The sequence below is a fragment of the Notechis scutatus genome, chromosome Z (genome assembly GCF_049901735.1).
Source record: "Notechis scutatus isolate UNSWTSFEM ecotype Mainland chromosome Z, rNotScu1.2, whole genome shotgun sequence".
Lineage (NCBI taxonomy): Eukaryota > Metazoa > Chordata > Lepidosauria > Squamata > Elapidae > Notechis > Notechis scutatus.
Genome location: NC_142025.1, coordinates 79,876,524 through 79,904,453, shown reverse-complemented (window position 1 = coordinate 79,904,453; position 27,930 = coordinate 79,876,524). Strand labels below are relative to the sequence as shown.

The 27,930-nt window shown below is 36.4% G+C and overlaps 1 protein-coding gene across 1 annotated transcript in view; it reads left to right on the top strand.

Moving 5' to 3' along the window:
* The window catches only part of ZNF830 (zinc finger protein 830), a 34,143-nt gene extending 7,012 nt beyond the window's left edge, over nucleotides 1-27,131 (top strand). Inside the window, exons 3-10 of the mRNA XM_087947142.1 lie at nucleotides 1,629-1,746; nucleotides 6,236-6,269; nucleotides 15,719-15,951; nucleotides 17,046-17,136; nucleotides 20,458-20,521; nucleotides 24,001-24,081; nucleotides 24,684-24,760; nucleotides 25,047-27,131. Of these exons, the coding sequence (XP_087803268.1) occupies nucleotides 1,629-1,746; nucleotides 6,236-6,269; nucleotides 15,719-15,951; nucleotides 17,046-17,136; nucleotides 20,458-20,521; nucleotides 24,001-24,081; nucleotides 24,684-24,760; nucleotides 25,047-25,230 (882 nt within the window). The 3' untranslated portion in view covers nucleotides 25,231-27,131. The remainder of the gene's footprint in view (nucleotides 1-1,628; nucleotides 1,747-6,235; nucleotides 6,270-15,718; nucleotides 15,952-17,045; nucleotides 17,137-20,457; nucleotides 20,522-24,000; nucleotides 24,082-24,683; nucleotides 24,761-25,046) is intronic.
* Nucleotides 27,132-27,930: the final 799 nt, after the last annotated feature.

The following is a 27,930-nucleotide window of genomic DNA, read 5'->3' as shown; positions in this document are numbered from 1 at the left end:
GATGTATCAAATCTGCCATTGTGGAGAGCCAGACTGGTATTTTCAAATAGTGTTGTTCTTTAATTTTTGCCCAAACTATTATTAATACATTTCTAATCTGGTGTCTTTGGAAATAGCTGTGTATTTTGTTTTTCTAATATCAAAGAAAAGCATCCCAACCCAACTGGAGATCATGTCCCTCTAAAGTTAATAGCCTTTTATATCTCAAATTAATCCAATTTCACCCAAGTAAGTACCGAGGCCTGATAGTACAACTCCCAGTCTGGCAACCGAAAGCCCCCTTGTGGAGTACTATAAAGCCATTACCATGGCAACTCCACTGTGCTATACAGTAGAAGTCATTTTAAGGCATAACAGGTTGTATCTTAACAGAACTTGAATCCAAAATGCACACTGTCACTGTCAAAAGTACTGTGATTTGACACTATAGATATAATTAATTTCTTTTCATTTCAGTGGCCCAGGCATTCCAGAGTTATGCTGGAACACAAGCACACACACACACCAAGGGGTGTTAGGGGCATCTTATCTCCACAGTATTTCTTTCCAGAGGGTAAGACATCTGTGTACCACATTTGGTTGAAATTGCTTGAGGCTTTCCAGAGTTATGCTGGAACATACATACACACAGCCATTTTTATATATATATCAAAATATATCTTGTAATTTTTGCATATTGATAATATTTGGATGTATCAAATCCTCCATTGTTTTTTTAATAGTTTGTATCTTCCATTACTACATTCCAATCATGACTTTCATATCCATGTTTCATTAATGGCAACTGTAACATTTCTACCTTCATGTACTAGTACTTCAAGTTCATCCTTTTTGTTCCCTAAAGTTTGAGTGTTTGTGTATGTGTCTTGGGTATATTTCTTACATCTTATATCCTACTTTGAAACTTTTCCATCCTTTCTATCAGTCTCTGCTTCATTGTGTTTTTCCCCTTTTTCCCTTCTTTCTCTTTAATCCCTTTAATCCTCTTTAATTAATTGATTATTTAGTGGTTTTTGCTTGGAATTAGGTTCTAAGGGTGTTGAAGACTTCCCCCTCTATTTTAGTTTAAAACCCTTCTGATATGATGAGCCAGTCATTTGCTGAATATATTCTTTGCTGTTCTTGTGTATTTACTCCATTCCTTGCCAGTAGTGCTTCATGTAGGTAGTGCAGACCAGAAAAGTCATAAAACTTCAGTTTTAAAGACGTAGTTACACTTGCTGATGATCACTTGATCATCAGTATTTGATTAGCAGCATCTGGCTGTTATTTAGCCTCTTCATACCAATGGAAATAGTAAGGGTGTACTTAGTTTTTCACATGTGGATTCTCCATTTTGGCTTTCTTTTTGTAAAATAAATATCATGGTGTAATATATGTATTTTTCATCTGAAGTTGTATTTTCCTGTTTTTAAGAACTGCTAAGGACCAGCTAATTTTTACTATGTTCTAATATATAAATCCATAGAACTCAGAGAGTGCACTTTCTTTTTAACATAACCGTATAAGGTGTTTTCAATTGTACTTTTTCCTTCTTAGTATTAGTATTTCTGGTATTTCTGCTATGATTTGGAACCCTGGAAATAATCCTCAGCTGTTTTATTTGCTGATTTATTTATTTTTTCTAGAGACTTGAATCATTAAAAAATATTAAGCAGTCTACACCAAAATCATTTCCTGAAACTTCGCCTTCTCTCAAAAGAAAACTGTCAGAAACAAGAATTCTAGATCAAAAGAAAGGGCAAGGTATGGAAAATTATTTTGCGCTTGCTATAATTTGATTTGTAGCTTTTAAACTCTATCAGACAGTTAAAGTCTGCATTCAAGTTTGACTTTATAAAATTTCTTGTGTACTGATTAAGGTCCAGCTAGTTAGATTGTAGAATGAAACAATGTTTTATGGACTTAGTCAATATTGTCATTTCTGGAATTTCTAATTTGTATTTAGGGGGTGGACAAGGCCTTCTCTATAGGTTCCTGCAGGCCCTCCTCTTGTTATAGGCTGGTAATTAATTGTCAAATATTGTGAGGTCCAAGGATGGCCTCTTGAGAAAAGTGTAACCCCACTGCCTCTTTCAGGATAGGCGGTACTATCCTTCCAGCAAAGAAGCATTAATCACATACAACTTTTTAGGCATGGGCCCAGTACCATGCTTACAACCCTAGGTACCCTATCCACTTTCTCAAGAGCAACTTGCTTGAACTCCTGCTAGGTAAACAAGGTTTAGATGTGACTCTGTCACCTCTATAGAGTCTGGCCAGTCAGAGTCCACCTCTAAGCAAAGTTGAGCAATGTTGCCTCATAAATACTGGGAATATTCCTCACAGTGACACTGCAAAGACCCATTGGGTGCATCAAGTGCATGGAGTGGGCTGATTGAATAGGCTCTACAGATAATCTTCAACTTAACAATGCTATTGGAGCCTGGAATTTCCATTGTAATACTCATGACATGGTAAGCCAAGGCACCCATTAACCAAATCATAAAGATTTTTTAACTTTTTTGTGGCAGTCATTAAATGAATGTAGTGATCATGAAGCAAATTAACATATGCCTATGGGTGTTTTTTTTTCTGAAACCAGCCAAAAAGACTGGAAACAGACAAAAAAAATTGTGAAATGTGTTTTCATGCTGCAGAACACTGAAATTAGCCATAAAAGTAAGTTGATTGCTAAGTGCCTCAAAAGTGGTAATATGACTGTGGGAATGTGCAGCAATTGGAACTCTAAAACTGGGTTGTAAATAGGTTTTGGGTCTGTCCTAACTTTGGATGGTCGCTAAATGACCAGTCATTAAATAAGAACTACCTATATCTCCTGCAGTAGGGTATGGTTTGTGAAAAACTTAAGGCCAGGAAAGAATGGTCTGTCTTTGGCAGGGGATTGATATTAATGTCTCCTAAATTCAAATCATGACATTGCGTGGAGGCGAATACCAGATCTAATGTGTACTTCCCCACCCCCACCCCCCATGTAAGTACGGCTATGAATGAGTTGGGCTAGGTACATAGCTGCATTGGTGGCCAGAAACTCCTGCACTGCCTCCAAGTGGACCGAGATATGGTAGCAGATCTCAGATATCTTAAGAGCTCTTGCATATAGAAGGGAGTATATTTATTTATTTTTATTTATTTATTTGATTTGTCAATCTCTTACAAGATAATAGGTATAAGTATATACATAGTTATGAATACATGAAATGGGTACATATAAGAAAAATAAAGAAACAATAGGACAGGGATGGTAGGCACGTTGGTGTGCTTATGGATGCCCCCTACAGACCTCTTAGGAAAGGGGTGAGGTCAATAGTAGACAGTCTAAGGTGAAAGTTTTTGGGGCTTGGGAAAGAAACCCCAGAGTCAGGTAGAGCAGGGGTCCCCAACCACCGGTCCGCGGACCGGTACCGTCCGCGGAACAAGTCCTACTGGGCGCTGGTTGCTGGCGCCGCCATCTTTTTGATGAAAAAGTGCTTCCGGTGAGCTTTTCCGGTAGAAAGCTCACCAGAAGCACTTTTTCATCAAAAGATGCGGCGCCACGCTTCGGTGAGCTTTTCCGGGTGAAAGCCATTTCTACCGGAAAAGCTCACGAGCGCTGGCGCCACCATCTTTTTGATTAAAAAGTGTTTCCGGTGAGGTCACCGGAAGCACTTTTTCATCAAAAAAAGATGGCGGCGCCCAGCTGATGCCGGTACCGGGCCGCGGCGCCCAGCTGATGCCGGTACCGGGCCGCGGCATAAAAAAGGTTGGGGATCACTGAGGTAGAGTATTGTGTGCTCTTGTGTTGTTATGGTTGAAGCTGAAGTATTCATTGACTGGTAAGTCATTGCAATGTATGATTTTATATACCATACTTAGATCGGATCGAAGGCAGAGTAGTTCTAGGTTTTCTAGGTCTAGAATTTCAAGTCTGGTGGCATGAGGTATTCTACAACGAGTAGAGGAGTGGAGAACTCTTGTGAAATATTTCTCAACTGTGCTAATATCAGATACGTAATGTGGGTTCCAGACTGATGAGCTGTATTCGAGTATTGGTCTAGCAAATGTTTTGTATGCTCTAGTTAGTAGTGTGATATTACCAGAGAAAAAGCTACGTAGGATTAGGTTAACAAAACTTAATGCCTTTTTGGCTATGTAGTTACAGTGGGCTCTAGCACGTAGATCATTAGAGATGAGTATTCCAAGGTCCTTTACAGAGCTTGGATCATCAACAAGGTCTTGACTATTCAGCTTGTATTTTATTTTCTGATTTTTTTTGCCAATATGTAAGACAGAGCATTTATTTGTTGAAATTTGAAGTTGCCATTTGTTTGACCATTCTGATACATAATCAAGATCTTTTTGAAGGGTAGCAGTATTGTCTGTGATATTGAACAGCTTTACATCATCAGCGAAGAGAACACAGTTGCTTTTAATATGATCACAGAGGTCATTTATGTAGAGTATGAAAAGAGTTGGTCCTAAAACACTGCCTTGGGGGACATCACTATTGACAGGTACAGAATTTGATAGGACACTCCCAATTTTGACCATTTGTTGTCTGTTTGATAGGAATGCTTCTATCCAGTTATGCAATTGTCCAGAGATTCCGTAAGATTTTAGTTTTAGGAGTAGTTTGTTGTGTACCACTGAATCAAAGGCTTTACAGAAATCTATGTGTATTGTTTTGCCCTGATCGAGTTGTGTAGTCCATATGTTTTTGCAGTGTAAGAGTTGCAGATTACAGGATAGTTTTTTTCTGAAACCAAATTGTTTATTGGAGAGTAGGTTGTTTGTCTCTAAGTGGAGGATAATGGATTGGTTAATAATTGATTCCATGACTTTACAGGTGACTCAGCATAAGGAGATTGGGCTGTAATTTTCAACTAGGCTGGGCTCTCCCTTTTTGAAGATGGGGATGACCGTGGCTTGTGACCATAGGTTAGGCAAGAGCTGGTCCTGAAAGATTTTTCAAAGATTATGCTTAGAGGTTCTGCTATGGCAGTGGATAGCTTTTTTAAGAAGTAGGCACACATTCCATCCGCTCCAATAGATAGAGATGGCCTTCCTTGCCCTGAAGGACAGGAACAAACTTGATGAACTAAAACTATATAGAAGTAGCTTCAGATTGAATATTAGGAGAAATTTCCTGACAGTAAAAATCTGTCAGCCAGGAACTTGGTATGTGCTCTTTCACTGAAGGTAAGAGAAGCTGGATTTGTCTAAAATCCTTGAATATATTGAGCAGGAGGATAGGCAAGAGAGGCTCTGTTGAACCTCAGGAACTTAATTGCTTGCTGCAGTATGCAGTCCTCTCACTCCAGGTCACCTGCAGTCAATTCTTCCTCCAGTTCCTATAGCTCCACCTGTATCTTTCACTAATGGCTGCCACGGCCCCCACAGATGATTATCATCCCCATGGATTTCCCACTCTCCCTTTTTTCCAACCCTGAGAGACCATCGAGGCCTTGGTGGGTTATCCTCTTCCAGCTCTCAGATAGATCCAGCCCTTCTTTTCCTGGTCACTCCTTTGAGCCTACATCTTTTGCATGGTCCCCACAGTAGGCAATTTCCTCTCCAGGTTGATTACAACTGCAGAACTACCTTAATGTTGGACCTGACCAAATCTGATGCCTTAGGAAAGAAATACTCTTGACTCCATTTGATTAAAGCAAGATTTGTTTTTTTTACTAAAGTTGTTGACAGTAGTAAGGTCAGGCTAGCTCTGAATTTTGCCATATTCAAAAGATACAGAAAGATTCACCCAAAGCCTTTTCCTTCCACTGCGACAAGTCCATTTCCAGCCAATTGGAGCTTACCAAAATGTTTTTAGAACACGGAGTTGTTTGGGATAATCTGCACATTTTCTCAGGGTGCCTTGCCTTGGGATGCTGTACAAACTGAGTCTGGGCTGCTCTGGTCTTTTATTACCTGTCATTCATTCTCTCCCCCACAATTTCCCATCACATAGACACAACTCTTTATATTTTCCCTCCTACCTTTCTAGTCTTTGATGGTAGGATACCTGTGAGGCGCCAAGCTGAACCAGACAGAGCTGACAGCCAGGTAGTTGACTTTAGATCAATCACTCTATCTCTTCTCAACCCACTCATAGGCTGGTTGTTATGGGGAAAAATAGGAGTTGGCAGCATTAACTATACCATCTCTGGGTTGATAAAAAATAAGGATGCGATAAAACCTTATGTAATATATACAAAGCTACTGTTGATATAAATCTGATTCATGTCTTTGTTTTCAGATTGTAATGACCATCCACAAGCAGTTTCTTCTAGGTAAGCTGTTACCCCTTTTTGCATTTCCCTCTTCTCTTCATAGGTAAAGATATAAAATAGAATTTGCTTTCTATATTTTTGTACAAAATTACAAAATAAGTTTTTTGTACAAAATTATGCAGAGGAAATGGCTCTAAGTTAAGTTTCGGTGTAACAAACTAGTAGGTTTGTTAACTTCTATTGCTAATTTCAGTTTTCTGCAGATGTTTAAAACATAATGCCATTATATTAAGGAGTCTTGTTCTAAACAGTTTGCTATTTTGTGCCATAAAATCCATGAAAAATGGCAAAGCTTCAGGAAATGACTGTGTTATGGTTGAAATGCTGAAAACTGGTGATCACAGATTACACAAGATATTAAGAAAACTATATTCAAGATGCTTCAGAGAAGAAAAAATACCTGACACATGGAAAAGTGCTGAAGTGATTCTTATACATAAGAAGGGGACCCAAGATGATTTAAAGAAATTGTCCAATAAGCCTTCTTTCAGTCATCTACAAGGTTTTCACCAACATAATAACAAAAAGAACATTGAAAATATTAAATGATGTACAGTCAAAGGAATAGGCAGGGTTCAGAAGTGGTTATAGCACAATTGATCACATCCAGATTGTTCAGTAAGTCATTGAAAGGCACAATGAGTACACAATGCCTGTGTGCATGGTTTCATTGACTACAAAAAGGTATTTGACTCAGTATTCCAACAAGCAATAATGAATGCATTGCTCAACCAAGACGTAGAGACTGCTTACATAAACTTATTACAGTCAATATATGAAAAAACAATGCCAACTATTTGCCTTAATTATCTTAAAAGTGGACATAGAACGAAGTCAACATAGAACGAAATGTATGACAAGGCTGCTGGCTGCTTGTAAAGGAAGCAGAGGGTGAGTAGAAAAGAGAGAGGCAGTTTGAGTTGCTTCCATTGCATTTCAAATTTCCAGAGGTTGTGGGAAGAGCTGCTGGCTGCTTGTGAAGGAAGCAGAGGGTGAGTAGAAAGGAGAAAGATAGCCCGCGCACCTAACGGCACGTGAATCACATAACTATAAACCAAGAATACCAATAAGACATTTAGGGCAAGTGCGCTTGAGATTGTGATTTTATTTTATTTCAAAATGACCGCCTTAGTTCAGTGTAATACTTGTTTTACAGCTGTCTTTCACAGTACTCTTTTCAAACTTGGATACTGTCCTCTTTGTAAAAAAGTTACCAGTCTACATGGACAGATTACCTATCTAGAATCTCTAATCTGTGCTCTCCAAGCAGAGATTAGGTGCCCAATCCAGCCATCTATTGAGCTGCCGTGCTACCAGCCCCCACTATCACAAAGATCATACAGGAAAAGGGCAGTATGGACAACCGTGGGATCTGGCAAGGTGAGAACTGTGGACTATAAACACACAGCTTTTGCTGTGTCCCAGCCTAACAGATACAGTGCCCTTGCTGACCTTAATAGGGACACTAAAGTGACAAGTCAAGGTAGTTGTGATAATGATAACTCAAGTAAGCTGGGAATCATGGTCCTAGAAGAACTTACTTTGGAAAGGAGAAAGTGTGAGTTAGGTATTACGCACCAGTCACACAAGAAGAGCAAGACATCCAAAAAGAGAAGCCACCTTCTGGTTGGGGACTCAATTGTAAGGGATATAAATTTAGGAAAGGATACTGAAGTTTTGAAAGAGGTCAGGTGTCTACCAGGTGCTACTGCCAGCAGAGACAAGAAGTGTATTCTTAAGATAGTCAAGAATGCCAGCAAGGACTGTGATGTTGATGCTATTATACCTCTTGGTACAAACGATCTATCCCAGAAGGATGTACTTTCTGTTCAGAAAGACTTCCAGAGCTTCGGGTATGAACTTAATGTGGGCTGTAGGCTTATCTTTTCAGAGGTTCTACCAGTATACAAGGAAGAAAAAGAGAAAGGGCAGCATGTAGCAGAGTTTAATGTGTGGCTAAAGGAGTGGTGTAAAAGGGAAGGTTTGGGTTTTATTAGTCATGATGTCTGCAGCTGGTCCAATGAAAAACTGTACAAAAGAGATGATTTGCATCCATCAAAGTAAGGGACTGAGTTACCTGGCATTAAATTCGCAGATTTCCTGGATAAACATTTAAACTGAACAGCGGGGACAGATAATTAATGGATTCAGAACATTTCTGTCCCCAGCAACCTAAAACTAATAAGGATACCAATGCATGCAAAATTGATGTTTGTACAGGTAAGATTATCAACCTTGATGCCAACCAAGACCAAGCATTTAATAGTGAGTGCCATACCATGTGCACTAATCAAACAGGTGGCAAGAAAGTAGGGGCAGGCAGGCACAACCCAGGTTATGTAGACAGTAAACACAGTGTCAGACATAAAGATCTCAAGTGCCGACTTCCGGTTTGTCGGCTTCGGCAGCAGCAGAGATTCGCAATACTGCGTGATCCCTGCGGCGCTAGCTGTCTTGGTGCCTCCAATCCGGACGGGTTTGGAGGCTGGGGCTGCCCCATAGAGGCAGCCGAAGACGGGGGATCCAGAGAGGGGTTTGGGGGTGTTGCAGACCCCCTCCCCAGCCAGCAAAACCCCCTTTTCTCAAGACGGTGGAGCGGCGGTCTGTAATGGCCGCCACAAAGAAGACGGCAGCTGGGTAAGACTGTGCAGGAGGAAGAGGGAGAAAGTTTGTGAAGAGAAAGTTTTTCTTGGCTGACCCAGGACTTTAAGACTCACCTAACATCCTGAAAGCTATGACTTTTTGAATGATATTTTGTTTCCAGAGGAGAATTTCAAGCGGCAAATTCGAGGTGCTGAAAAGGAAAGTTTACTCTCCTTCCCTATGGAATCAACAAATGGATATTGAGAAATCTGTCTTTTTATAGAAGGTAAAAATTTGGCTTCTTGTGATAAGTGGGAAGGGAGAGGACAAAAAAAAATATTGAGATCTTGTTGGAGGAGATGCCTTGAAGATTTTGAGACTAGAAATCAATTGCCACAAGGCTTTAAAATACAGATTGGGCTTTTCTTTTCTTTTTATTGATATTACCCCAGGAAGAGAAAGTGAGAACTTTGTGCTTTGCTTGGACTGATTGATGACTCTGGGACTTTGGGACTGTTCTAACTTTTGAAACATCTTGATTGTTTTAAGAAGAAGAAGAAAAAAGAAAAGATTTACAATGGCTTTACCTGTTGATAAACTTAGAAAGGAATATGGAAAAATAAAGAAAGAAGGCAAGGACGCTGTGAAAGAAGCCTTTCATTTTTTAGAAATGGCGCTTGCTATTTATCAGCAAACACAACAACAGATGGAGAAAGCAGAAGAAGAAGAAGAAGATGCCATCTTTAATGAATCCAAAAATTTAATTAAGAAAGAAAGGAGAAAGAGAGGAAGGAAAATGAAGGACTTAAGACTTAAAAAAACACCCAAGAAAGAGAAAAATAAGATGCAAAATCAACACAATGTTGGAAAGCAAAAGAAAAAAGGAATACAACAGAGAGGGGAAGCTAACAAGGCAGAGGTTAGGAGATTGGGGGGTAAAAAGTTTAGGTGGGATAAGAAAGGAAGGGAAAAGGGGGAAAAAAGCCACAAAGGTTTGAAACAAGATGGGAAAAAAGGAATTTTTTTTAGGGACAAAGGGTAATGTATAATTTCTTTAAAAAAGAAGATTCTGCAAGGTACATAAGATGGTATTGTAGTATTTGTATTAGAAATAGAAAACTAGAATGTTATAAGAAATAATAAAAGATTAAAATATTGAAATGTTTAGTAATGATAGACTTTAAAATTTAATAAAATATTAAAGGGAATGTTTAGAATATTGAGTTTAATTAAAGAGTTTAATTGACTATTGTGTTGATGTTATTATAAACTTATTACTGTAGCATTTGTTTTTGAAATAGATAATTGGAATGTTACAAGATTCAATATTTAGATTTATTATTTAATTATGTATTTAATTATTTTGGATTTATTTATTTTTTTTCTTTTTAAAAGTTAGTAGGTAAAATGTACTAAGCAGAATCAGATTGGGTACTAGGCGTTATTTTAAATGTTAATTTAGGGGGACGATAGAAAGGCATCATACTCTGATTAGTGATTTCAGGAGAAATTCTTTTTTTTTTTTTTTTACTATAGGGAATGAGATAAATGGATAGTTTGGGAATGGACAAAAGATACAAGCATAATGACTTAAATTAAAATGAATTAAATAAAATAGAATTAAGAAGAGTGAAAAGCGGGGAGAAGCTATATAGAAGATATAGAATGGTAAATAAGATAGGTAATGGTATATAAGATGAGCATGAATTTAATTGAAGTCCATATAGAGAGAGGTAATCTGGGGCCAAGTTACTTAAAAGAAGTTTTATGTTTTTGTGTTCTGTGTGTTTATGTCTGTGTGAGAATTAATAAAACCTTGGAGGAATGTTGGATGAGAATAACGGTAACCAAGTCAGAGAGAAATGAAGATGATAACTATAAATTGGATAAATATAGGAAAAAATAATAATAATAATGAAATTGAATAAGAGTAAAGAGAAATAATGAGAAATTTGCTAAGAGATATTGATATGTTCATATGGAAATGGTGTAAAATAGAATTATGTTGTATAAAATAATGTTTTATTTGACTTGTAAAATTTATAATGGAAAGAGGTTTTATGTATTCAATGGTTAATGATGGTTTGTTTGTCTTTAAAATTAATAAAATTTGTTTCAAAAAAAAATAAAGATCTCAAGTGCCTATATACAAATGCACAAAGTCTGGGGAACAAACAGGGTGAACTCAAATTACGAATACATGAAGGTAAATATGATATAGTTGGAATAACAGAAACTTGGTGGGATGAAACCCATGACTGGAACATACTGGTAGAAGGATACAAACTATTTAAAAAACCCAGACCCCATAAAAGAACAGGTGGAGTTGCACTGTATGTAAAGGACTACAGAAATGCATGAAACCAAAGATGAAAACCTCCTAGAATGCATATGGGTCAATATAAAAGAAAAAAAGAGTAACATGGCCATAGGTGTATTTTATAGGCCACCCAATCAAGCAGAAAAAATAGATGTGCTTTTTGCCAGCCAACTTACAAACATATGCAGGAAACACACAACAATAGTAATGGGAGACTTCAATTATCCTGATATCAATTGGAAAACTAATTCTGCACCAAGTGAGAAATCAAATGTTCCTAACCAACCTAGCTAACAACTTTGTTGTCCAAAAGGTATAGGATGAAACTGGAGGGACAGCCATACTGGATTTAATTCTTACAAACAGAGAAGAAGTGATAGAGGGAGTTGAAACTGCAGGAACCTTGGGTGAGAGTGACCATGTCATACTAGAATTCAACATAACACAAACACAAACACAGAACATAATGACCCCAGAGTCTTGGATTTTAAAAGAGCTGATTTCAATAAACTCAGAGAGAACTTGGGAAAGATTCCATGGATGAAAATCCTAAAAGGGAAAACAACTTAAGTATCTTGGGAAACTCTAAAAAGTATGATCATAGAAGCCCAGACCAGCACAATACCACTGAGAAAGAAAAACAAGAAATCCAAGAAGAAACCAGCATGGCTGCACAAAGATCTTTCTGGCAAAAAGAAACTATAGCTCAACCCACCAAAAACATAACTGTAAAAGACAGACCAGAAATAAAAGTTAAAATAAGCAAAAAAAATAGTAAGAGAACACCTGTCTGACCTTGATGAAAACAAATCACCGGGGCCTGATGGATTACATCCCAGAGTTTTAAAGGAGCTGGCAGAGGTCATCTCAGAACCACTGCACCATATCTTTCAAAAATCCTGGAGCACCGGGGAACTACCAGAGGATTGGAAAAGAGCTGATGTGGTTCCCATCTTCAAAAAAGGGAAAAAAAACAGACCCAGGAAACTAGAGACCAATCAGCCTAACATCAATACCTGGGAAGATACTGGAAAATATAATAAAAAAACAGATCTGCCAACATCTAGAAACAAGTAAAGTAATAACTAGCAGTCAGCATGGGTTTGTTAAAAACAAATCATGCCAAACCAATCTTATTTCATCCTTCAACACAGTGACTTAATTAGTAGACAAGCAAAATACTGTGGATTTAGATTTCAGCAAGGCATTCGACAAAGTACACCACAACCTACTTCTTAGTAAGCTAGAAAAAAGTGGAATAGATAGCACCACCACTAGATGGACTCGCAACTGGCTGGCAAACCATACTCAACGAGTAGTCCTTAATGGGTCTAAGTCTACATGGAGGGAAGTAAGCAGTGGGGTACCACAAGGTTCCGTCTTAAGCCCAGTACTCTTCAATGTCTTCATTAATGACTTAGATAAATAAATAGAAGGGGACCTTACCAAATTTGCAGGAATAGCTAACACCCAAGAAGATAGGCTCAAGATCCAGATGGATCTTGACAGACTAGAACACTGGGCCGTATCTAACAAAATGAAATTCAATGTAGAGAAAAGTAAAGTCCTACACTTAGGCAAGAAAAACCAAAAGTACACATATAGACTGGGTGAAACCAGGCTCAATAGCAGTAACACTGAGAGAGATCTTGGAGTCTTAGTGGACAACCAGCTAAATATGAGCCAGCAGTATGCCGCAGCAGCCAAAAAAGCTAAGGCAATCCTAAATTGTATTAACAGATGGATACAATCAAGATCAAGGGAAGTACTAATACCACTCTATAAAGCCTTAGTAAGGCCACGCCTAGAGTACTGCATCCAGTTTTGTTCACCACATTATAAAAAAGATACTGAGACTAGAAAGAGTACAGAGAAGAGCAACCAGGATGATTAGGGGACTGGAGGCTAAAACATACAACGGTTGCAGGATCTGGGCTTGGCTAGTCTAGTAAAGAGAAGGACCAGGGGAGATCATCAGTCTTCCAATATTTGTGGGGCTGCCACAGGGAGGAAGTGGTCAAGCTATTTTCTAAAACGTCTGTAGGCCAGACAAGGAATAATGGATGGAAACTGAACAAGGAAAGATTTAACCTGGAAATAAGGAGAAACTTTCTGACAGTGAGAACAATCAACCAATGGAACAGCTTGCCCTCGGAAGTTGTGGAAGCGCCATCACTTGAGACTTTCAAGAAGAGATTGGACTGCCATTAGTCAGAAATGGTGTAGGGTCTCTCGCTTGGGTGGGGGTTGGACTAGATGATCTACAAGGTCCCTTCCAACTCTGATTATCTGTTAAATCTGTTAAATAAAATATCATTTATCCTTTTATCAGCCTGCCTTGAAGAAGTATTTTGTAAACTGGATTGGGCAAAAGATGGAATAAAAATCAGTGATACTTATTTAAATCACTTAAGATTTGCAGATGACATTGTTCTCTTCTCACAAGTCCCAGAAAAGTTACAAAGACACGTACAAAAGCTGAACAAAGTACGAGAACTATTTGCCTTAAAAATAAACCTGAAAAAGAGCCAGGTCATGTTTAATAAATTCATTAAAGTAAGAATAATAGTTATCTGGAGAAGATCTAGGTATAATAGATCATTATATATATGTTGGCCAACAGATCTCAAAGGAAGGTGATACAATAAAGGAAATGGAATGGCGTGTTAAATGTGGTTGGCAGGCATTTGGCAAGCTAAGCATTTTTAAGAACAACCTCCCTAATGCCTGAAAAACGATCAGTGTATGCTATACACCTGTTCTATATGCCAGTGAAACATGGACACTAACCTCACAATTCATATAAAAGCTATGAGTGGCACAAAGAGCCATAGAAAGCTAGATGCTCAGCATTACAAAACAAGATAGAAAGACCTGTACATGGATTAGAGAACAAACAAAGGTATACAATATCATCAAGAGAGTAAAAGAATTGAAATGGAAATAGGCTGGTGACATAGCTGATAAGTGGACAAGATGGATTGAAGACATCAAGTATTGTGGGACCAACCGGCAAAAGAAAGCTCAAGACTGTATTGGTTAAAAACATGCAGAAGAGGCCATCCTTCAGTCGATGGACAATGGCTACAATGATTATGATGATGATGAGTTTTCTGCTTGGATATAAAGACTCTAGAATAGTATTCTATAATCTCTGTTACAATAAAATTTTGCACAGTATTCTATAACGGGTCGCCAACCTTTTGGACTTCAGGGACCACCAAACTCATAATTTTAAATCCCGCGGACCAGAGACCCTAAAAAAATCCCAAAAAAAGTCTCCAGGAAAATTCCCCACCCCATTTTCCTACCGATCAATCATTCTTTATTTGGGATCACAGAATACCGTCTCCATTCTCGGGGGTGGGAGGGAGAGAGAGACTCACTCACTCACTCACTTTTGGCTTCATGCAAGGAAAGCAGCAGAAGTCTGTCTTTCTCTCCTGCAAACTCCACCAGAAATAAGTCTTTGTGAGACTTGTCATACTGGCGCAGCCTCTTGGAGCAGGATGCGTTGCAGTGTCCGAAAGACTCATTTCTAGTGGAATTTGGGGGAGAGAAAGACTTTTGCTACTTTCCTTGGCATGTAGCCAAAAGCAGAAGAAGAATGAAGCAGAAGGAAGCAGCCCGATGGCCAAACCAGGTGTGTGGGGTGAATGAGGCAAATTCCCTCCCTCCGCCCTTTCCCCCCCTCACTACCTCGTGTTGTTCACAATACAAGGCTTGTGTTCTCGCGGACCATGTGGGCGGCGCAGCCTTGTGTTCCCGTGGAGCCTGGATTAATTGCTTTGGGGGGGTGCTTTGGAGGTGACATTTCTCTGCAGACCACCAAAATTTTCTTGCAGACCACCAGTGGTTCTCGGTCACCTGGTTGGTGACCATGGTTCTATAATAATGAGTATATTTTCAAAATGTTCAGATTGTTTCTCTTATGCTCCGAGTATGCCAGTATATAAGAATTCATGAACTGGAGTAGACATGGCAACAAATCAGCCAATGGGGACTGTTTGGTGACTGAGACACAGGATTTGTTGTGTGAGCCATGTGAGACAGTTTGGAGCCTGGGGTCCAAGCTTAACTGTTCTGTGTATAAAAGAGTTCATTTTTGTCTTTGCTTGAGAGTGCTTGTTCTTGTACTTGCTACTTTTTCTTCTCTCTACCACTTTACAAGAGCTGCATGGCTATTGTATACATGCATCATGTTTTATATTATTGAGAAGCTTCTTTTATATAACGAATCCTGCTGAATTATTTGTGTGATGGCTGGATTGCTACAAACTGCAACAGAATATTAATGTTATTCCTGTATAGTAGATTTGCATGAGAACTGAGACACTATAGATCAAACAGTTGGCTTTTTGAACATTATGAATTGCATGCAAAAACAGTGAATGATTGATTCAACATGCATTGTTATAGACAAACCATTTTTGCAGCAGCTTTGTGATCATAGTAATGCATTTTTAAAATAGAAGTTTAAAAACTAGTTGAGTTGATTGCCTGAATTCTGATTTGTATTGTGACTGCATTTGTCTTTCTTTTTTAGGTTGCCAAAAGATTTTTTTGACAAAACTGAGCAAACAGAAGTAGAAATAATACCTTCAAAAGGTTCAAGTGCTATCTTACTAGGAAATCATAAATCAGAGGAAGGAAAGAAAGAAGAGATGACAAAAGAAAGTAGAGAGAAGAATGGCAAAACTTCATTGCCAATCACAGCTCAGTATGAATTATCTTCAGATCTTGTTCCAAAAGCAGAACTTGCGGCCTGCTCATCAACAGGTAAGATTAGGATTTTTAGATCCATCAAATAACTATACAAAAGAAAATCCCATTTAGTTTCATTTTTATTCACTATCGTAGAACAGGTTATTGTTTAGCTAAATAATAGAAATAAAGGATTTCCTTATCCTTCCTTTTCACTGTTTCTCAGATCAACCTTGAAGCAGTCCTCAAGTGGCAGTAACAGCATAGTCCAATGTCATCAGTTAATGGTATTCCACAAGCATCACTCATTGAGATGGAAGGTGACAGGTTTTGCTGCCTTCTCTCTTTGATTGGCCTTGACTTCAGGTTCTTTCACTAAGTATTTTCAGCAGTATCATGGTTGCAGGATGCAGAGAGAAAGAATTAGTGTTCTGCATAATGTTTAAACAAGCTGGATTTCTTATTTTTTCCACATCATGCCCTGGTGTTTGTGTCTAGGCAGGCTCAGCTCTTTCCATGTCAAAAGCTGAACATGACTGACATGACAGATGAGATGTGCATGGGTATGAACTAATAGTAGACCCAGAATATGAGAGTCAGTCTAGAGCAATTTATTATCATCCTAGCTAGTGCTAACATGGTCGAGCAGGAGGAGATTAAGCCTGCAGATATAGTTTAACTTACTTCAACAGTGGATCTCTTGGAATGTCTCCATAAATGGTCACCTGGGCAAAGGAAGTAAATATTGAAATGAATAATTAAAATACTGGATTGCAAGAATAGAATAGTTCATTTGTGCAACGATGACATTGTATTTATTGTCGTTTGGTAACATCACAGTTTGCTATGGGTGCTGTTCTTTCCGCCTACACTTGTTCAAACTGCTTTAATTTAATGTCAATCTCAAACCAGAATTTCTTGTTCAGTTCATTCTAAATTTGATCCATAGGTGTCAATTTACATGGAAAGAATTGTAAACCAATGTTTTTCAGTTTATTCCCTGTACCATTCATTCATTCATTCATTCTCTGTCTGTCTCTGTCTCTCTGTCTCTGTCTCTGTCTCTCTCTCTCTCTCTCTCTCTCTCTCTCTCACACACACACACACACACACACACAAATAAATCACATATTTTAGGCTGTGCTTAAGTATAATCTTGTGTTTTTTAGACTATTTGGAGAACAGTACTTTAGCTACTCCTCAGTTATCCCATTCAGAATCTGTACAGAAGGCAGAACCGCAAGAAAAAAATCATCAAAGGTCAAGTATCTAGTACAAAAATTGCCTAATATTTTAATCTGAATTATTTTGCCCCCTTAATTAGAATTAAATATGGACGAATACATTAATTATTATCAGAAAATTATTTATAGCATTATATGTAGTTTTTGTTTAATGACTACAACAAGACCTGTCAATTGTCACAAAGCAATTTGATTGTTAAGTGAAAGATTATATGCCAGTGACAGACTTATAATGTTACTTCCCATTCAGTTGTTAAGTGAAACAATCAGTTGTTAAGATAGGATCATAAGACTGCGACTTGCGATTTTACTGCTGGCTTCTTCATTGACTTTGCTTTTCAGAAGTTGGTTTTGAAGTGCATAAATGTTGATTATATGAGTAAAAGATAATGCAGTGTTTATAAACACTCACTGGTTGCAAAGTGCCCACAAACTGATCATGCGACTATGAGGATGCTGCAATGATTGTAAATGAGAAAACTGGTTGTAAAGTTACTTTTTCAGCATTGTCATAACAGGATAGTTGTTGTTTAGTTGTTAAACAGGATAATCGTTAGGCAAAATCTACCTGTAGTTATTACAAACTCTGCAATTCATTATCTTCTCAAAATTTATGATAAAATTTTATATGAATTTTTTCACTCAATATTGCCATTGCTTAAATGGTCCATTAGTTGCCAAAATAGGAATTGTTTGAAACCAAAACATCAATTCTATGACAGAGATTCTCCCCCAACAATTACAATTATAATTTCTCCCATTTTAACATATTAAATTAATTAAATTTCATATCTGAACATAATTTATCTGAATGTATAATGTATAATATGAATTATACAATTCATATTAGCTACAGTAATACCCAAGTATTTCATTTTTTTCTCAATCTTAAAACCAGTTCTGTACATAAGTTTCCTTTAATTTTCCATTTTTGTATTCTTTGCTTTAATACAACCAAAACAATCCTTTCTGGCATTCATATAAATAATAATAGATATGAATATCCATATATTTGCTATTGTTATTATCATTATTAGAAAATTTAGGACCCTCAATCCTCCGTAACTGAATATTATTTGTTAAATTTGTCAAAGATGAGACAGTGTTTCCAGTCAGTAGATGAAATATTTCAGTGAGTTGGCTTTGAAGTGTATAGTAATAGCTATTTGTATTTTCTTTTAGTGGAAATCAACATACAGAATATGAGTTATTTTTGTTGGACAGAGATTTCTTAGTGCTTTGTATTTTATTTCTCTCACTATGTTTCCTACTTTTTTAAAAAGAATCTAATGGCAGTTTGAAAAGTATGTATTACTTTGCCAAGCTGTATAGCAGTAGATATCGTGCTAGTTAGCCCTAGAAATCAAAGCAGATCTCTATCATACCAATTTGTATTCAGAATTGTAATATATTTCTCTTGGGTAACTTTTATTAGCAACTTTAAAATTTTAGAAGTTTCTGGTTAGTTCACATAACAGGTTACAATTCTTCAAAAAGATAGGATAATGATAGGATTTCCATGATTGTATTTTGGGAATTGAAATAGAGACATTAAAATACCATTATGTAATATTATGCAATAAATGTATATAATTTGGGCTTTGAAACATGTTGAGGTAATTCCCCGTTAGGAGAATGAGCGCATACAGGGAGACGTATTTGAGAGAAGTGTTTGAATAATACACACACAGTACACAGATACACTGTACAGTAAATGTAGGTTTTTACTTCCAGAAAGGTTTAAGCAACGTCCAAAATAAGCAATCCAAAGTCATTCACAAGTAAATCAGTCAGTTTTTCAATCCAGGGATAATCCAAATATCAAAGTCCAGTATCAAACACAGTTCAGTAATAGACTTACATTAAATCCAGTAATACCAGTCAATTAGAAGAAATGGAGCAACGGCAATACTTTTCAACAGAAGGAAACAAAGATACACTCACACTCTCTTCTGAGACTCAGACTAAACAAACCAGGTTTCTGGCTCCATCTTATGGCCGTTTGAGAAACCACACCCAACTACAGTTTTGCATTTTCTTAAAGATACAGTTTTAAAATGTTTATCCTGGTTTATTTATTTCTAACCCAAATAACTGTTAGGTGACTCATATTCCTAACAAAACACAAAATAATATAAAATGTTTGTTACTTTGATTTCTTAAGAAAATGTGGTTCGAGAGTTTTTGATCCTTATTAATATTTTTACTTTTTGGGATAAAATTGTCCTTAATCTAAAAAAAAAGGAAACTTCAAAAATCTGAAAGTACAAGTTAAAAATACAAACTAGGGAAAAGAAAAAATATATATACTTATCAATACTCACTAGCTTTCCAATGAATTTATTAATATAATATGAACAATGCAAGATATAGTGTAAGATATCACAGAATGTGTGCCATAATTAATACATATTGCTGCCTCCTTGGATGGTAGAAAAAAATTGCCTTTTCCAAAATGAATCACATATTTCCATTCCTTGACACCTGAAAAATATTTCCATTTCATTATTTTTGCCACTCTTCATGCTCAGTACAACCCTGATTAAATATATTATGGTAGTTGGTGTAGCACAAATAAAAGCCACAGAACTTAAATACTTTAAAATATTAAAAGTATTAAAATATTTTTAAAGTATTAAAATAATTTAGATAAGATTTGGGAACATGCAGACTTCAGGATTCTGGTTAAGAGGATTTTCTTAATTTGATGTTAAGGTTTGGAATAACTAAACCTTTATAATATATCAATAATTATAAAATGAATGTTAATAATTCAGGTACTTGTCACTTAACAACCATAATTGAACCAGGAATTTTGGTTGTAAGTTGTTCCAATTGTATAGCAATTAAGACTTGGTTTTAATACCATTTTATGAAAGTCATAAAGCAAGTCATCATGGTGGTTAAGCAAACCACATGGTCATTAAGCAAATCCACTGTCTTAAGTGGGCATTTTTTGTTGGAAACCAGCAAAAAACATCAGAAACAGCAAAAAAAAGTTGCATATTGCAGTCATGTTACTGTGGGACAATGCAATGTGATTTGGTTGCCAAACATCTGAATGTGATCATATGATTGCAAGAGATGTTGTGGAAACCAAAACTTCAAGGACAAGTCATAAGTAATTTATAGGGGGTCTGTTATAAGTTCAAACGGTCATTAAATGACTGGTCATTAAGCAAAGACTACTTGTACTGTATTTTAAGATGGCTTTATGTTTCTTATTCAACTATCATTAATCACCTTAAGTATGATGATGTTTACTTACTTTCAGTTTAAATAGTTCATTTGTTACAATACTTTGAGGTAAGTATTAATTATTGCATTAACATTTTAGAAGAGAAAACACTGCAGAGGCCTTACCAGAGGGATTTTTTGATGATCCAGAAGTGGATGCAAAGGCGAGTATTTAATTGTTTCAGCTCATATGAGTTCTTCGGCATGTGACACATTTTGAGTTTTACCTACATCATAGCTCGTATTATTGTTCTAGCAATAAATAAATAAATAAGATCACTATCTTATTTATTGGAATAAGAATACCATTGAAGCCTTGAAATCTTAGAGCAAAAGGCTGGGTATATATCAAGCAAACAAATAAATGAACAATCCAAGGACTTTTAGTTGCTGTAATGAAATAGGTCCCTAAAATTGTTGATATTCTTCTCTGTGATTTGAGTGATACTATCAAATGTAACTGATATTTTAATATTATTATTGATATAGTAAAACCTGAATAGATCTCTCTGGATTTAATCTTCACTTAAGGTGATGTTGAATGCCTTTTATGATGTATTTATTGAAATCTCAACAATTGGAATGGAATGAGCAACTATACATTTGTGGAAAATGGAAGTGCTGTGGACATAGTTTATTTAGACTGCAATAAGATATTTGACAAAATAAACTGCAACCTATTTCTTGGTAAATTAGAACAATGTGGGATAAAGTATACCACCATCAGATGAATTTATAACTGGCTGACCAAATGCACTCAGCACGTAATCTTCAATGGAACTACATCTAGACGGAGAGAAGTAAGCAGTGGAATTCCTCAAAGTTCTATCTCAGGACCAGTACTTGTCAATATTTTCATAAATGATCTAAATGAGGGGATAGAATGAGTACTCATCAAATTTGCAGACCAAGCTGAAGAGAATAGCCAACAATTTAGATGATACACTTGTGCACAATTATTAGGCAAGTTGTATTTTGGAGGATTAATTTTATTTTTGAACAACTACCATGCTCTCGGTTAATCCAAAATGTTAAATATGAAACCTGAATATTAAGAAAGTAAAAGTGAGGCTTTGGCTTTCTTAGGAGAATATCTATGCACAATTATTGGGCAACTATTAGTATGCAGAATTATTATGCAACTAAATGAAAAATGAAAACTTGCCCATCTCATTTATTTGCATCTGTTAAAGCAAGAATAATAAACAAACAACTCAAAATGTAGAAATAAACATTTCTGACATTTCAACAAAAAAAAAATCAGTGACCAATATAGTTCTTCTTTTCAGTAACAGTCATAAGCCTTCTTTCCATGGAGCCTGTCAGTTTCTTGATCTGTTGATGATCAACTTTTTGTGCAGCAGCAACCATAGCCTCCCAGACACAGTTCAGAAAGCTGTACTGTTTTCCTTCACCCTATATCTCTTGTTTATCTCAAGTTCTCAATAGAGTTTAGGTCAGGTGAGGAAGGGGGCCATGTCATTACTCTTTCATCTTTATAGCTTTTACTGTGTAGCCACAAAGTGGAGTATTTTGATGCATGCGATATAGGCTGTTGATCTTCTTAGCCCACACCCTCATTACACAAATACACATCACTTGATATGCTTATATTGATTAAACATTATACAGCTTGGAGGTGGAAAATATGCATAAAAATGATATAGTCAAAATACTCACTTGCCTAATAATTGTGCAATCTTTGTCTGTTTCCAACATTATCATGGTGCTTTCTAGCTCTTTGCTTAGTTTATAATGTATGTCATCCACTTTTTTCTCTACTTGTTCTGATTTCTTCATTTTCTGAATCTTTTGCTCATTTTTTGTTATCATTTGCTGAAAGTTCTCAAATTTTTCATCCATATTTTGAATTTTTTCTTTCATCTCTCCAATGTCATTTCTCACTTCCCCTATATCTTTCTTAATCTCATTATGGTTTTTTGTCATGGACTCCTGTAATGACTGAAACATCGCTAGCATCTCCTTTTGGAAAGTATTTGATTTCTCCATCTGTAACATGCACTCTATTGATTAGGTGGACTTGAGGTGGCTGATGATGGTGTAGAAGATGCCTTCGTCCCTATTTTAATTAAATTTGAGGTGCTTGACATCTCAACAGCTAATATTAATTTCTTCTTTCTCTTCTTTCACCTATTTGTAAGCTAGCAACAAATACACCCACCAATCCTATTAACAGCCAAGGGCAAACCAACCAAAAGGTAATCACCAATAGATGAACTTCAATATTCCACGTCAGATAAAAAAACAAAACCATATTACAAATCCAATTCCCTCCAATTCAAGTTCAATCAATCTTCAGTATCTCAGTATCACAATCAATTAAGTTTACAATCCACATGGCCCGCTGTAATCCCAGTCTTTAGTTTTTCAATATTCCAATAGTCCACAGGGTCAATCTACACTGGCCATACTTTATAAGAAGAAAATCAAAAAGTAAAAAGGGAAAGAGGAAAAATATTTATAAGAATGTCTTTCATACTGTCATATGTTCTATCAATTAGTATTTGTAATTCACAAGGCCCGCTGTGTCCCCAGTCATTAATATTCCAATATTCCAAAATGTCAGACTAAACCCAAGGTCCCATGTTCTCAAAATAAATATCTGTCTTTCCACTATCTTTGGCCAATCCTTACTTTCTTTTTCCCTTTCCATTATGAGTCAAGGAAGAGAGGGGGGAAAACTGTCACTTATTTTAGCCAAAAACATAGGGAAAATAACTCAGTAAAGGTGCCATATCCATATCATTAGATTGTACTTGTCTTGTTAAAATACTCAGTCCAATCTTTCTCTTCCCATTTTAAAAATAATTATTCATTTGTTTCTTTTTCTATTCCAGTGGATGTGAATGAATGAATAAATGAATGAATTCTTTATTAGCCAAGTGTGATTAGACACACTCAGAACTTTCAATCGCCGCTTTCCATTGGAGAGGGGAAACCAGTTCCCTCCCTCCTTCTCTTCAGTGTCTCCCTTCTTCTCAAAAGTACTTTTGGTGAATTTAGCTTAATTCTGGGTAGAAATTAGGCAATCCTTACCCAGATCCAGTACACTGTTTCCCTTTCCACTTCTCTCTATGCTTCGTTCCGGCTGTCACAGCTCCGGTTCAGCCATTAATGGCCATCTTCTTCTCCGCTTGTCAGGAAGATTTCCTGGATCCAGCAAAGTGGACCACCATCCACTTGTGATCTATGCTTGCCACAGCTGTCCCACTGCGACCACAGCATGGAAGTTCAGCCCTTTCAGTTGTTCTGTATTCTGCCTATTAAAGTTTTGCATGCTGGATACCTATTAAAAACTTGTTGATGAGAGAGCATTTTTTGGGAAATAAATATTTCTTTGGTGCTCATTACCACTTCCCCCATCTTTTGTTGGCCATACAGTATAGTAGAATTGACTTTTGGACTTCCTGCATGTAAAAAAACTAAGAATGCCACTGAAATGAAAAAAAAAGTGTTCTCAGTGAAACTTAATTCATGATGGAAAAGAGGATTCATTATTGGGCAAATTTGAGGTAAGACTTCACATTTAAGGACATTTAAGTCTACCACTGAAAAAGTACATGTAACAAAGTTAATAATGCTTGTTGAATTTTAATTTTGCCTATGTGTATGTGTGTTCTAGGTGCGCAAGGTTGACACTCCAAAGGATCAGATGGACAAAGAATGGGAGGAATTCCAGAAAGCTATGAGACAAATCAATACAGTAAGTTAATATTCCCTGTTTTGAAATTAGTGCATATACAAAAATGAAACTAGGTGGAAGTGATCTTATCTGCCATTCTCAATGCAGTTTACATGGTAGATGAGTGGACAAGGCAGGAATTGGGTGGTCGTCCCATATACACTATCCATCATACAGATTAGGAACAAGATCCAGATCAAACATTCCTTTATTAAGATGCTAAATTAGTCCAATCCTTTGAACTTAATAATATATATCATGTTACACAAATGTTTTTCAATTGATAAATTGTTATCTCTTTCTTTTATAATGCCCATGACAAAGGAAATTCTGAAACATGTTGACTTTTTAAAAGTATTTTCCTACTGGCACTTGGGATATTTCTCTCCTCTTTTGTGGGGATTGGGGGTGCCGTCCCTGTTCCTTGTTTTCTTTTCGCTGTATCTCTTTCAAGAGTTAAGGCTTAGGAGGGAAGATTTTCCTGCCAGGGGAAATGTATATGAACTGGCAATTCCAGAGTTTTAATTACAGTAAAAAGAAAGGAATCTTTACATTGTTGTATTTCTCTGTTCCATAAATTGAGCCTAAAACTGCTATATTTTTTTAAAAAAATTCTGAGTTAGATTTCAGAAGCAATAGTGGCTGAAGAAGATGAAGAAGGGCGACTTGACCGTCAGATTGGAGAAATTGATGAACAAATGTATGTAGTTCAATTTTTTTCTTCCAATGCTATTTATGAACAGTATTTCTCAAAAACGACTTAAATAACTTTTTATATTGCTTTGGTAAGACTAATTCTTGAAATACTGCAGCCAGTTTTAGTCAACACAATCCAAAAAAGATGTTGAAACTCTAGAGCAGGGGTGTCAAACTCAAGTTGCATTCCATTAATATATAAGATTTATTTTTTATATAAGATAAGTTTTTAGCTTTTCGCTTAATCAGAAAAAGAGGGAAAACTGTTTTTTTTTTTTATTTTACCTTAGGGAATGTTTCCGTCGTGTTGAACAACTGCGTGACCGCCAGGAAATAAGAAAATATAAATTAAAGGAAGCCATGAGACAAACAATCACACAGACTAAAGAAGCTGAGGATATTGATAGTAATGATGAAGGTGAATTGCAGGACTTGCTGTCTCAAGACTGGAGAGCAAAAGGAACAATATTGTAACTGCCTGAGAAGAGGAATTAATTTTCTAATTGTGACATTGTTTTTTTTATCATCTACTAACACTTTTCATACATACATATGTATATAAATTAAATCTTGTAGAGATTAAAGCTATCGTATGTCATAATATATTTTTTTATAAAAACTTATAGCTGTTATGGAAACAAAAAACCTTTTATTCCAGCCACTACTGTGCTAACAGTAGCATTTAAATATGCATTGAAATGTGCCCTTTTTTGTCTGAAGGCAGATCAACATAAAAGCAAGCGTTTACCAGTTAGAACTGTTTTGTAGTCTTAAATAGAAACCTGTTTACTTTTTATTTTCTGCACTTAACATATGCCATAGTTGTTACCAGGGGTGGGATACTAAAGGGTTAACTACAGGTTCGGGATTTACAAGATTCCCTGCCTGTTGCAGCTTCCCTGCCTGCTGTAAGCCTGTAAATTGTCATAAATCATTAGCACTCATTAGCACGCTGCCTGCCGAGAAGCAGCCTTTGAAACAGCCCTCTTTTCTTGGGTTTTTAACTGCAGCTGAAGTTGAAAAATCAGGAAATAAAGATCAGGTAAGAGCCCGGGTGAGTGGGTGGGCAAAAACATCAGCAGACATAGAACCGGTTCTATGTCTGCTGCTCTTCAGAGCTACCGGTTCTACAGAGGTGGACAGACCCGGTAGAAACCCACCCCTGGTTGTTACCTCCATACTATGTTGAAAGCTTAATGTTAACTTGTGTTTCCTCAGATTCATAAATTAGCTATTAGCTCAGATATCTGTTATAAATCTAAATCTATTGTTTCACAGAAATCAGATTTTTCAAATTCACTGAAATTTACTAATTGTGCATTTTGTAGCCTTGCATTGAATAACTGTTTATTTGATACAGATATTCATTAGCAAATATCAGTGATTATTTACCAATGTACAATTCTGGGAAAGGATGCCCTATTGAATTCAACAGCATGAGTTTTCCAAGTAAGTGTATTCTTTTCACACAATGATAGATCTTCCTTTTTTCCTTCTGCATCATGTCATAAGCACACTCCTAAAGATTATTGAGTGATGCTCAGTAGGAAAGGAAGAGATTTAATGCTTTTATAAACATATCTAAATTATATTGAGCCAATACTAGGAATGAAAATCTGGGGCTTAGCTGGATTAACCTGGCAGTAAACAAATGGTTACTGAATAAATTAGTTTCAAAAACAATTTGATAATGTAGCCCACTAATCTAAAATGTCTAAATCCCACGTTTCATTTTCATCAAATTACTTCATGTTGTCACATAGCACATGGGATTCTTTCTACAATCCTCTTTAAGAAACAGAAAATTTATAAATACATATAAAACTTCATCATTAGTGAAAAACTAATAATTTTCAATATTTGCTACCTGTATAAAAGAAATTAAGCTTAAAGGTTTTAATTTAATTTCCACATTAATGAAATAGGGATGAGAGCATACAACTTAACCAAGCTTTGGTATAACTGTAATATATGCTTCATTAAATGAAGATGATAAAATATCACTTTCAGAAATGTCAACTATGTAGCTGGTAAAACTTAGAAGTATATCAGTGTTATGCCATTCTATAGGAAATTGATGCTTTGTCATTACTCTTATTAAATACCACTTTTTAAAAACTCTTCCATAGTGAATTGTGCTTGAAAATAGAATTTTAGCTTTAAAAAGTTTATTCATCAAATATTTAAAACATTTATCCATCAAATAAATGTTAGATTTACCAAAAATTTGAGAACTTTAAGAGAAGTGTATATCTTATTTCCATCTTTGATGGCTATAATAATCTTTTTGTTTATTTTTCTGCAAGAAATTTGACAAGCTGTTCAGATTTTCACCATTTGATCCGTATGTGAATACAGAATTTGCTGTGATATCATTCAACTCATTTGTTGTCTCTCTATAATGTATATAGTTTGCTAGGGGGGGAAAAGGTCATTATCTAACGTTTTCAATTTATTTATCAGATTAATCTCATGCATACTTTAAAATGTCTTTTTATATGATGCTTATGCAATAATTGGACAAACATAACCTGCATTAAAGTTTCCACTCAAGATTAAGGAACAAGTGATTTCTGCATTAAATTCAATGCACTATGTTGAACTCATCTATTTTGTTCACTATCAGAAGAGGCAAACTATCTACTTTTAGATAGTTTAGTAAGGAATTGAATTTCTAAATTTAAATTTTATTGAATGGTGATTTCACAGATGTCAATTATGCATATTTGATACATTGAAATAACAGTTAAAGAACCCCCTAAATTAATCATATTTTAAAAATTGGAATGGGATGAGTCACCATGACTAGGTTAGCATGGCTGGCTGGACATGGCTAAGTCAGCATGGATGACCAAGGATGACTCAGTACAGCCGGGCCGGTGCAAATGGGTAGGTACAGCTAATTTGGCATGGAACAAGTTATCCCAGCCAACTGAATGTGTGGACAACTTGGTGCCCCAGAAGAAATATCAGCCCCTAATATGCCAGCCAATGGGATGCAGGGATGGGTACAACTCATGGTGAGACAGTTTGGATCAAGCAGGGTCAAAAAGTCACGCACCCCCACCAGAAGAACCATTGTCCCATTTCGTGCGAATAGCAGAGCTCATAATTAGGATTGCTTGCCCCGGAAGGCGCCTTCCTGCCTCTCAAGATGGGAAGCACAACCTGACA